Source organism: Hemicordylus capensis, chromosome 5 (assembly GCF_027244095.1).
Source record: "Hemicordylus capensis ecotype Gifberg chromosome 5, rHemCap1.1.pri, whole genome shotgun sequence".
Classification (NCBI taxonomy): domain Eukaryota; kingdom Metazoa; phylum Chordata; class Lepidosauria; order Squamata; family Cordylidae; genus Hemicordylus; species Hemicordylus capensis.
In genome coordinates this window covers 131,860,151-131,872,344 of record NC_069661.1, presented here as the reverse complement: position 1 = coordinate 131,872,344, position 12,194 = coordinate 131,860,151, and the positions used below count along the sequence as shown (strand labels likewise).

At 41.0% G+C, this 12,194-nt stretch overlaps 1 protein-coding gene across 10 annotated transcripts in view; it reads left to right on the top strand.

Moving 5' to 3' along the window:
- The window catches only part of ETV6 (ETS variant transcription factor 6), a 232,858-nt gene that overhangs the window by 57,204 nt on the left and 163,460 nt on the right, over nt 1-12,194 (top strand). For 8 of the 10 annotated variants that reach the window (XM_053257828.1, XM_053257825.1, XM_053257820.1 and 5 more), the window contains one exon: nt 9,083-9,212. In XM_053257828.1, the coding sequence (XP_053113803.1) occupies nt 9,176-9,212 (37 nt within the window). In that variant the 5' untranslated portion in view covers nt 9,083-9,175. The remainder of the gene's footprint in view (nt 1-9,082; nt 9,213-12,194) is intronic. The other 2 variants (XM_053257827.1, XM_053257821.1) reach the window with 1 other exon arrangement.

Sequence of the window (12,194 nt, the reverse complement as noted above, 5' to 3'; positions counted from 1 at the left end):
TTTCTGTTGAACTTGAGTCTTTTAAAAATCGTTTTCTGGAATTACAAGATAACATTCAACCTTTTCTTTCATTTGGTGTAATTTGATGTATATTAAATTACATTTAATATACACTGTATAGGTGGCCCTTGTCAGTCACGGTCCCGGCACCTGCGGTTCTGCATATCCCTGGTTGGGACATATAGACCAGACCTTGGTATCCACAATAGACTGGTCTCGTGTATCTGCAGTTTTTGTTTTGCTGATCCTTCCATATATGGTCGTGCTCTTCCTGCACATGCTTGTGGGTTGTTGTTTTTTGGAGTTTTGAGGAAGATTTTTTTTGTTTGATTTTTGAGTTTGTTTTACTTCAAAAAGACAATTTCAAGAGCATTTGGCAGCCTTGGGTAGCCCTTGGTGTCCTCAGGGAGCCATTGAGAGCTTTTAAGAGTCCATTTCTCTAGAGCTTTTGGAGCCTTTTTGTGTATTTCTGTGGAGCCTTCTCAAGCCTGTGCGAGCCTTTATTCAGCCATTCCTTTGCAGCTTCTTGGAGGAGCCTCTTGCAGCATTGTGCAGCCCTGGTAAGATGCTAATTATTACTTTAATCAATTTAGTTTTGATTTTTATGAAATTCTATTTTTTTAATTTAAAAATTCAAATAAATTTAATTGTAATCTTGGTGATTGATTATAGTACTGTGCGGTACCACATAACTGCACTTAATTTGAATTGCAATTAAAAATTTAATTATCCATTGAAATTTGTTTTTAAGTACCTACTGTACAGTATCCATTGAAATTGATTTTAATTATCAATTACTGCACTATCGAGTCCTGTACTTTATCGATTTGCCGGGGTGGCAGTGGTTGTCTTGCACAATTACTGTACTGCACCATACATCACTATACAAATTTTCCCTTCCTCCACAGTCAAAATGAGCAAGTACACAGTGGAGAGCTCTGCTGGGGGGATTGGCAAAAGGTCTAACAAAGTGTTACCCTTGAGGAAGAAGGTGAAGCTGCTGGACATGTTGGCTCAAGGGGACAACACAGCATCTGTTGCATGCCATACGGCATCAATGAGTCCATATCTGCTTCATAAAGAAAATAAAAGCCAGTATCCGTGTGTGTGGTGTCCTGCATGTCGCTGAGTGAAGATGGCCTTCCATCCACACGATCCCCATATGGAATGGATGGAAAAGGTCCTCAGTCTGTGGACAGAGGACCAAGCCCAGAGGAACATGCCACTGAATTGATCTGTCATCCGTGAGGAAGCGCTACAGCTTTATAAGTGGTTTGCGGCAGATGGTGGTCAAGCGGTTGGAACATCTGAAGGCACTGAGCATGGCTTCCAGGCGAGCAAAGCTGGTTGGAAAGATTCAAGCACTGCTGCAGTCTCCACAATGCCAAGCTGCCAGGGGGGAAGCAGCACCGGCAGACCACAAGGTGACACAAAGATTTCTGGCGGAGTTCCAGTGGCTGATTGACTCCAGAGGGTACAGGCCCAAGCAGGTATTCAGTGTTGATGGGCCATTTCTGGAAGTTGATGCCATCCTGCTCCTTCATCAGCAAATAAGAAAACTGCTCTGGGTTTCAAGGCACCAAGGACTGCCTCACTGCTGGTGTGCGACAATGCTGCACGAATCTGCATTGACAAGCCCATGCTCCTGTACTCGGCCCAGAACCCTCATGCCTTGAAAGGGAAGAATAAGAGCCATTTTCCAGAGAGCCAACAGAAGAGCGTGGGTGACTGCAGTGGTTTTCTGACTGGGTGAGCAACTGCTTTCTGCATGAGGTGCAGATATCTGGCCTCCAAGAACCCGGACTTCATAGTCCTCCTGGTGCTTGACATTGCCCTTGGGCATTCTATGACCCTGCAGTTTGCACACCTGATTTTGAAGATCACCCTCTTGCCACCCAACACTATCTCCTTGATCCCACCAACAGACCAAGGTTTGATTGTGACTTTCAAGTCCTATAACACTCACTGGTCCTTCGGGAGGCTGCTGGATCTCATGGAAGCTGATCTCTCTCTGTCAGTCAGCAATTGCTGGAGGAGCTACAGCACTGCAGACTGCCTTGAGAACATCTCAGCATCCCTTGCAGAGATCACATTCCAGACATGAAACACAGTCTGGAAGAAGTTGTGGCCTGGGGCAGTCCCCTCCTCATCTGCTGCAGCTGTTCCCTCAGTAGCTGATGAAGTGGAGCAGATCTTGTTGTTCACGGTTTTGTTGTGCACAGTTGTAGGCTGGAACAGAACCCCCATGAATAATGAAGGCCACCTGTAGTTGACATGTAATTGTGTGTTTTTTCCTTTTTTAGCTAATGAATTGTATTTATGTTGTTTAATGAATGATAAATATTTCTGTTTATATCTGTGAAAAATAAAAAGTATATCTTAATAATAACAACAAGTTCTCTGGAAGTGTGTCAGTTTTGTGCAATAGATGAAACTACATTTGACTGCTGGGGTCCCAGATTCTAATCTCTGCTCAGATGTGAGGCTCACAGTGTTAGCTTAGGTCAATGTTTCTTTAGAAGTGTCCAACAGCACATATGGTTCTGCATGAGTCACTATTATGAGCGTACTTCCTGACTGGAAGGAGTCAAGCCTAGAGCACTGGCTTATGTAGAGCTGCACTGGCAATTCTCTTAAGCTCCTGCCATTTGACTGATTCAATCATACCTAATCCAGAGAAGTGGCAGAACTACCTGCCTCCAACTGAGACAAATTGGAAGAAGGAGAGGCAGAAACACAACAGGCCACCTCCTCTGTAGACCAATGTTTTGGTCTCATGGGAGCTTATATAAATCTCTTGCAGCATGCTGTGAACTCCAGTACACATCGAAGTCATTAATCTAACCTACCGCGTAGGCTTGTTTCCAAGAATGAACGTGGTAAGGCATTTTGTACATGGAGACTCTATGGTTCCTTACTACCATTATTAATAATGTATCCTGAATGGAGGGTGAACATGTGGCCAGATTTGCTAATGGTGGTTATTCAACAGGGTATTTAAGAAAATGCCTTCTTCATTATGAACCCTGCCGCCTTTTAAGATCTTCAGGGGAGGTTCGTCTGAGGGTGCTGCTGGCTCGTCTGGTGATGACCCAAAGGTTAGCCTTTTCTGTAGTTGTCCCAGAGCTGTGGAACGCACTTCCTGCTGAGATTAGAGCTGCTCCATCCCCGTTGGCTTTTAGGAAACCACTAAAAACACATCTCTTCAGCCAAGCTTTTTAGCTATTTGGTAGTTTTTATAGGTATTTTAATTTGATCTTTTATGTGTTTTAATGGTTATAATTTCTTTGTTTGTTTTTCTTGTAAACCGCCTAGAGACTTCGGTAGTGGGAGGTATACAAATACGTTAAATGATAAATAAATTTTCATATCTGGGATTCTGTCTGAGAAAACAGTGCTATTGGGAGGTGTAATGTGTTCAAGTTGGTTCAATATTCTGCTGGAAACATTTACAGACTGGCAGCAAGAGTGGAGAAGAGCAGTGCAGGAGATGCTGTATATGCTTCTTTCCCTGGAGAGATAACCACAGTCAAAATGTTTATGGAATGACCACTCTCTGAAACTGTGATTATTTTGTTTCCTTATGTCAGGCTAATTGTTGTATTGCTTGTGAATTTCAGCTAGAGTTGGAGCCAAGCTCAGTGTTCAAGCAGCACATGCTTCCCAGGTTCAGTCCCTGCCATTTCTCGTTTAAACAACCTCTGTTTACAGGACTGGGATAGGTCTTGTTCTACCTGAGATCTTGGGAAATCACTCTTGGTCAAAATGGACAATATTAGGCTAGATGGACCAATAAGACTATTGCTCACAGTAGTTTCCTGATTGAATAAGGAGGACATTGGCCAAATTTCCTCATGGTAGTTATTCAACTTCATATCAGAGACTTTGTATTGGAAAGCAATACCTCTGGGAATTGTAGTGTGTTCAGGCTGGATCAAAATTCTGCTGGAAAAATTTACAGACTGGCAGCAAGACGGGAGAGAAACAGTGCAGGATAAAATGTGTATCCTTTCGTGTATCCTTTCTTCAGGCTTAATAATATCTTAACAGAGTGGAATAGAAGGTGATTTACTAGAGATCCCTTACTGCATAACCAAGAACTAGATCCACTCTAGCCATATGGTGGTATAGACATTACTGAAGCTGTGTGAGACAGGACTATAGGAAACCTATGTATGAATTGTAACCAAATAAATGGAAACTTGCAGATTCCTGAATAGGTCATCATTGTGCCAGGCAAATATTCCAGGAAGTTCCAAATGTGCAGCCTGCATAGCAATAGCAGGCATGAAGGCCCTTTATTCTTAAATATTGCAGGATTTGGGTCACACCTGTACATTCTCCTCCTATTTTAATGACACTAGGGCCAATGCATGCTCAGGGGTTACTAAAATGTGGATTTATTTTTTAAATTGTGAGCCTTTTGGGGGCATGGATCCATCTTATTTATTTATTTCTCCTTGTAAATGGCTTTTATTGTAACATTTTATTGAAACGCGGTATATAAATATTTGTTGTTGTTGTTGGATTTCAGCCCTACTGGGAATACTGAAAGAGAAAGGTTGTGAATTGCTTATTGTAAGGATCCATTTATCATGGGGTGGAGATGATAGAGACTGAAGTGAGGGAAGTCAAGAAATAAGAGGAAGTGACAAAGTGTGTGTTCACTGAATATGTAAAGAAGCAGCAGGATCATGTCTGTTAGCCTCGCCCCAGTGAGACTACTGGCTATATCCAACACCTGCACATTTAGTGTTTATCTGAAAGGGTCTGATGTGAATGTCTGGGTTGCGGGTGGGGGGACTTTGCAATTTATAACCCTGTCTGATCATTGTTCAAATTGCACTGAGAAATGCTTTCTGCTTTGAGCTTGGTTCCTTTCATGTTTAATTCACTGCTGCTGGCAGGGATGGGGAATGGGCATGGCGTCCGCATCAGAGGTCATGGCAAGCGGACATGATCCTGCTTCTTCCTCCCTCACACATTCACCAGATGCATGGGGGGAGCATGTGAAAAGAAGTGTGTGAGTAGTGTGGTAGTGTAGGTAGGAGAGAAAGCGGAACTCATGGATTATAGGACGTAGCAAAGTAGCAAGGGGTGTGCATGTGGGAGCCAGACAAATATACTAAATATATTCTTGGGGAGGCTAGGGGACATCACATGTAGAAGATCTAATATGTTTAAATAGCAGTGCAATTTCATAAAGTTTGAGAAACACTGTTAGTGGTTATGTTCCTAACCACTGTTATGAGAACCCCCATCACTTTGATAAAGGCATCCAGGAAATGTTCTTCCCTGTAGATTCTTGTATACAGGAATTAACATTCGCATTTTGATGATCTTTTTTTTCCTGAGCGCTTTGCTACTCAGGTTCTTTTCAAATGGTATATGCATTGAGTGTTCCGTTTTCTACTGGAGAGTACCTAAGTTCTGAGGCAGGAAGCTCCCAGTCCAAATCTTGTCTCTTCTGTGAAATCACTAGGTAGCCTCAGGCAAGCCTCTCAGTCTGAACTGCCATCATCTGAAATATGGGTATAATTTGTCTTCCTCTTCCCTCACATCCTGCCCCTTGTTAGCTTGTGTTTTTGCGCCTGCCTGATCCTCTGTGCATATAAGCATCCCCCTTAAAACTTCTAAAATGAACACAAATCCGTGTGTGTGTTTTTAAAAAAAACCAATTAAAAACATTACTGTAGTGACCGACAACATCATAAAGATAGTATAAATCCAACTCTGGGGAAAGCGCACACACAAGAAAATAATCAGAGGAACATATGGCAGTGATAAGAGTTTTTTTCTGTCCAAATATTGTGGCTGTGTTTGTTTTAGAATTCTGCACGGCGGAGGGTATAATTTTCTTTTGTAATTATAATCCATGTTTAGAGTATGAAGAAATGCTCCCACAAGATTAGATCATGATTTGTCTTACATTTTTCTGGACTGGCATTTGAGAAAGGAAAATCTACCTCCCCCCCGAAAAAATGCACATGATTTAAAGTTTTTTTCAAAAGAAGGTTTTATTTATTTATTTATTTATTTTTGCACACTGGTTTGTTTATATATGGCTCCTTCATATGCTACTGTGGCTCTTTGGAGATTTATAGCGGGTTTACAAGTAGCTATGCCTGATTGCCAGTGGGGAGTAGAATTGTCTGTGGATGACCAGACAGAGAAGTTTTACAAAGGTTGGCACTCTCCACCCCTCGCCTTTCTCTCAGCCCACAGAGGGCTAATATAGGCATGTTTGCTCCCATGGACAATCTCTTTTGAGGCCGAGAGGCTGCTTCCCCTCCCCCACCAATGTATTTTTCATGTTTTTTAATATTTTTAAAATTAAAAAAAGTCTCAACAGGCAACCTCCAAGCTTATTAGTCATGACTAAGCACCATTGAAATCTATGAGGCAAGTTATTAATGACTAACTTACATCTTGTTAATTTCTATGGGACAAAAGCCTGATTCAGACATTATGCTGTATGAGTGTATAGATGCCTGTGCATTCATACATGTGCTTGTATGAATGACTGTACCCACATTCATGTTAAATAGTGAACCTGGATACAGGCCCTTCAAACGCATGCACAGATAGGAAGCATCCTTCTGTACCTGCATTCAGCATAACTTGTGAATGACTGTGCCTGTGTACAGATCAGTACCCGTGTATACTCATTGTACAAGTGTTGAACATAACGTGCGAATGGGCCTTTAGTCATGGCTAACTTAGTTTGGATGGAACTCTGTGTTTTCAGCCAACTCAAATGAGAGGGTTTTATTTGAGTGGGAGCTCACCAGGGCTTATTACCAGAACGTGTTTTAATCAAACAAACAAATAGAAAAGATGCATAAACATTACAAGCTAGTTTGGATGCTGCCAAATGATACCAAAGACAAAATCTGATCACTGCTGGTTTTTGGATGTCTAAGGTGGGATTCTTACTTGGGGGTAAGCCCTGTTAAATTAGTTGGACTTGTGCATGACTAGTCATATCAAAGTAGACATGTCAGTTGTGCATGTCTACTAAAAAGTGAGCAGGCATGCTTCGGAATTCCCTTTCTGGTCTGGTAGGCCTCAGTTTGAGGCCTTTAGTACAAGTTGTATATTATATTGGTTTATCACAATTATGATGATGATATGTGATATATATTAATGCTTTATGTCTGAACAGCTTTGGAGGGCTGTTCAGACAAACAACTGCATAAAATGTTTTAAATAAATAAATGAGAGATAGTTCTTAATCTGCAAAAACTTTTTGAGCTGTCACCTTGACTGTAGACAGGGCCTGAAACAAACTGCAGAATGCAGACAATAAGCCCTTTCCCAGAAACATCCATTTTAATTATACCCAGCCTGAAGAAAGACATGTGTGTAGCTCAAAAGTTCACGTGCTACATTGTGAATTGGTGTCCTACTAAAGATATTTTACTATCCCCATACTTAGTGCTGTTCTTCAAGCATGTAGTCTTAAGTGTTCCATTTTTGTATGAGCTGTAGATATTTGCTCGTTAGCCATGCTTTCAATTTATAGGTGGGATAATTAACGAATGGTTAAATAGTGAATTCTATTCATTTAGAGCAAAGGTATTTCTTTACAAATAAAGACTCAGATGAAACGTTAGGCTAATAATTTGGTAGATATTCCTGAAGTAGGGTGCAGGGCACTTAGCTTAGTTATTTAGTACTATGGGAATAAACTCCACATACATTCAGAGGCATTTTAGTGCCTGAAAAGTCCCACGTTAATGCTAATGGGCTGGATATAGGCTAGCAAAGTGTGGTTAAATACAGACAAGACAGAGGGGCTGTTGGTCAGTAGGAAAGCCAGTCAGGATGGGGTTATTCAACCAGCTCCGGATGGGATTGTACTCTTCTTGAAAGAGCAAGTGCGCAGCTTGTGGGGTCTTGCTGGACCAGGCTCTGCTTTTGGATGCTCAGGTGGAGGCGGTAGCCAGGGGTACCTTTGCACTGCTTTGGCTAGCTGTGTCCCTTTCTAGAGAAGACAGGTATGGCCATGGTTACCCATGCCGTACACGTCACAGATGGATTACTGCAATGCACTTTACATGGGGGTTGAAACTTCCGTTGGTGCAGAATGCAGCTGCCCGGGTTCTTCCTGAAACTCTTTGTTCGGCGCATATTACACCTATTTTGAAAGAGCTGCACTGGCTGCCAATTTGTTTCCAGATCCAATTCAAGGTGCTGTTTATTACCTTTAAAGCCTTTAATGGTTTGGGCCCTTGATATCTGAAGGACTGCTCCCAAGGGTTTCTGCCTGTCCAATAAGGTCGTCAGAGGGGGCTTTGCTCCACGTGCAGACATAGAGAGAGGCTAAATTGTCATGCACATGGGACAGGGCTTTCTCTGTTGTTGCCCCCAGGTCTGGAATGTTCTCCCAGTGAGTGTCTGCTCTTTGACATCTGTGGCTGCTTTAAAAACAAAACAAAACCTAAAGACCTTTTATTTGTTCAGGCTTTTACCTCTTAGGGTCTGCCAAGTTTCTCAGCTCACCTGCTTCTGCTTGTCTTTTTAAAATGGTGGTTGTTTTGGGTGTGTTATGGTTTTTACTGTATTAACTGATTTTAATGTTTTAAATGTGGCTTTTATGGCATTTAATTGTATTTTTAATTTTTGTAATGTGCCTTGGGATACGTTTTTATGAAAGGCAGTATAGAAATTGAACTATAAAATAAATAAATAAATAATGCAGGTAGTGATTGGTAGATATAATCCCTGAAGTGGGCTAAGGATGGCTGTTTGTTATTCTCTGGGTGGAGAAAGAAGAATATGTCCAAAGACATACACAGACACAAGAAAATTGCACAGATCTGCTGAAGTGGTATGCAGCGTACTATAGGTGCAAACTTATATAGGCCACACATTGCACTTATGGATCTCCCTTACTGCCACCCCACCAGTTCCAAAATCCACTAGCTAGCGCTGGAACATGCTGTAGCAGAAGTAGATTTGTTAAAAATTTCTTCACTGGCTGTGGTTCCCTGCCACTAAATTCCTTTCTTTAGTTGTTCTAGCTTCATGCATCTTTCCCAAAGCTCATATTGTCCTTTCTCTTTTCCTTCCATCACAGCAGGAAAGGATTTCATACACCCCTCCAGTGAGCCCGGTAACAAATTACACTTCCTCATCGCCACTACATGTCCCAGTTCCTCGAGCAATCAGGATGGAGGAAGATGCGATCAGACTCCCAGCCCATCTGCGTGAGTAATCATGTATTTTGAAAAGCGGGGAGTTGGGAAGAAGAATTAGGGTTGGTGAAACTACACGAGTAGCGCTCTCCCTTGTTGAATTTGTAACTTTTCAGAATGGAACTTTCCTCAAAAATGCCATGGGAATCTGTTCCATCATCACCACCACCACCTGGGTTGGCTCTTTTGTATCAAGTGACAGATAGCACTTATAGATGTGGTATCACTCTTAGTCCTTCATTGAAGCTCTTGGGATTGCGTCACTTACAGATAAAAACCCAAAGGTGCATTCTGATAGAGTAGGGAGTGTCTTCTGGACTGGACACATAGTACAACCTGGAGAATACTTGCATTGTCAATGGTTCTCAGCTGCTAGCAATGAACTTTCAACATCATTCTGTGCAGGAAAAGCAAACACATATAGTCTCTATTTGAACTGTTGACAGTGTGTTACAAGACAATTATGTGTTCTTGGTCTTTTAACCAAAAAACAAATACCCTTATGTGTGTTTAAATTAAATGCAGTGCAAACTTAAGAGCAAACAAATGCAGCATACAAGAGGCAGAAAAGGCTCTTTAGCAATGGGTGGGGGCCCAGGCAGTGATTCTTAATATGAGAACAGAGAAATTAGAAGTATACAGGAGCGTTGCTAGGTTCATCTGCAGAAATGATTAGTTGCAAATCATGGGATGGAAGTGAAAATTGTTCCCCAACATACTTTATTAATGTGCCTCTTTAGTGCCATGTATTGAATCTTCTGGGTTAGTTGGTGTATACACTTCCTCTTGTCTCCCCTGCCCCCACTTTTTTGTTGCTTAAGCTCATTATCTCTAATGATGCCCTGAAACTGTTCCCAAACCCCATCTGCCCAAGGACTGCCAAAATTCAGTTTATTTGTGCTATTGTACAAGATGGACTTACCATATATCATTAAGTGCTTTCTCATGTGGTGTGTGTAATACCCTGGGGCAAACACTTCTTGGAAATGGCCAAAAAGTATATGAGGGCACTTTGTAGTGTTTGCCAGAAACAGGTAAGCAAAACCTTCCCTTAGAAGCACAAAGTATAGTGCCAAATCTCAGGCAAGTATGCTTGAATCATTTATTTTTAACATGCAGGTGGGGGAGAGGATGGGGGAGAATCTTATTTTGCACTCGCTTCTCAGGCTCTTAGTAATGAATGTTGTGTGTGTTAAAAATTTTTTTTTTAAAAAAAACACCTTTATTTTTGCCCATGTGTAGAGCAGGGAGTCAAGCTATTAAACATTTGGGTTTGATTCCACTTTAGGTTCATCTCATTCTTTTAACTCCCTCTGTTTAAAAAAAAGTTGTTTGGTAACATTCAAACACTTTTAAACTGGTTTAACTACATTTCATGCAGAATAATAGAGAACTCTCTCCCCCACTTGCCTGTAATGCAATTCTATACAATGATAACTATTTCACTTGAGAGGAGGAAACACTGGACAATATCCATATGAAGGTAGTCGTTGACTAAGTCTCATGGAATTTAATAGGACATGTTAATAATGACTACCTGGCTTCATTGATTTCCCGTGGTGCTTCGTGATGATTAACCACTTTGGATGCAGCCCATTTTTTTAGTTTGTGTTTGAATTGTTTAATGGGTTGTACAAACAAAATACATATACAGATTTTAAAAAGAGGAAAATATGCCTTTTAGGATGAATGGTAGAATGGCAGCAAAGAGGAACTGTGGTGCAAGGAAGCACAAGAAGCTTTCAGCCTCAATTAAAGAATCCCCCATGCTTAGGTCTTGTTGCTAGACAACAGCCTATAGATGAGCAAGGGTAGTCCCTTGAACACCAGGAGGACTGCCAGGTCTAGACTCTGCTCCTGATCTCTCCTGCTCCTTCTTTTTAAATGGCTCACTGGGATAAAGTTCCCCCAAACTATAGTTTGCCTGCTGGAGAGGAGAATAGCCCTCATTAAACCACCCAGAGATGTTGTAAACCGCCCAGAGATGTAAGTTTACATATAAAAATATGTAAAATAATAATAAAAATAATAAATAATAATTACTCCTCAAAAGTGTTTCCTGCATTCCTTATTTTTGAAGCACTTGTTTTGAACCATTTACCACTTTTGTAACATTATTTACCACAACATTTTCTACCAAAATTTAACAACATTTTTGGTACCGCAGCATTTAAGCAGGAAGAGATATAGAAAGAAGTCTACCATAGAAAGCTAAACAGACACAAAGAAACACCTTTGTGTTTAGGGGCATAGTTCTGGTTCAGATTCAAAGCAACAAAGTGATTTTTAGGTTTGTGTTCAGTTCCAGTTCGTAGCAAAAATCCTTTCTGAACTGGCTTTTGGGTTTGGTTCAGCTTCCTGGTGTAAAGTTGTTCACATAAATGCTGTGAACATATATCATGTATAGCATGGCACATATCTGATTGTGCTTAGGAGCACTTTTATATGCTGTTTTGAACCATTTGATGATGTGGTCTAAGTACTTCACATGAGGTGGTGGGGTTCAGGACAATTAGGCAATTAGGGTTCAGGCATCTTCAGTGTTAGAGCAAGGAGGTCTACAGGTTTTGGATCCTGGAGTAGTAGAAAAGGTTTGGATGAGAGAAGAGTAGAATCCACCTCTACAGTACAATCGCATTATCTATATCTACACACATAGTATAGTATAGTATAGAACAGTATAATATAATAGTATAATATATCCTTTCTCTGATAGGAATAAATGCAGTTTAAAAAAAATAAAATCTAAAATGGTACATTATTGTGCTGGAATTGTCATTTTCAGTGTTATATTAAACAACCACTTGCATGTGGTGAGCAAGAAGAACCTCCAGAAGAAGATCAGGTAGAAATTTTCTGGTGCCTAGGAACAGTGGCACACCTAGGTAATTTTGGAGCCCAGACCTGAAGGACTTCAGAGGCCCCCCCTTCAAAAAAAAATTTTTTTTAAAGAAAACCTGCATTTGCTAATGTCCTGGGGGGCCTCCCCAGAAG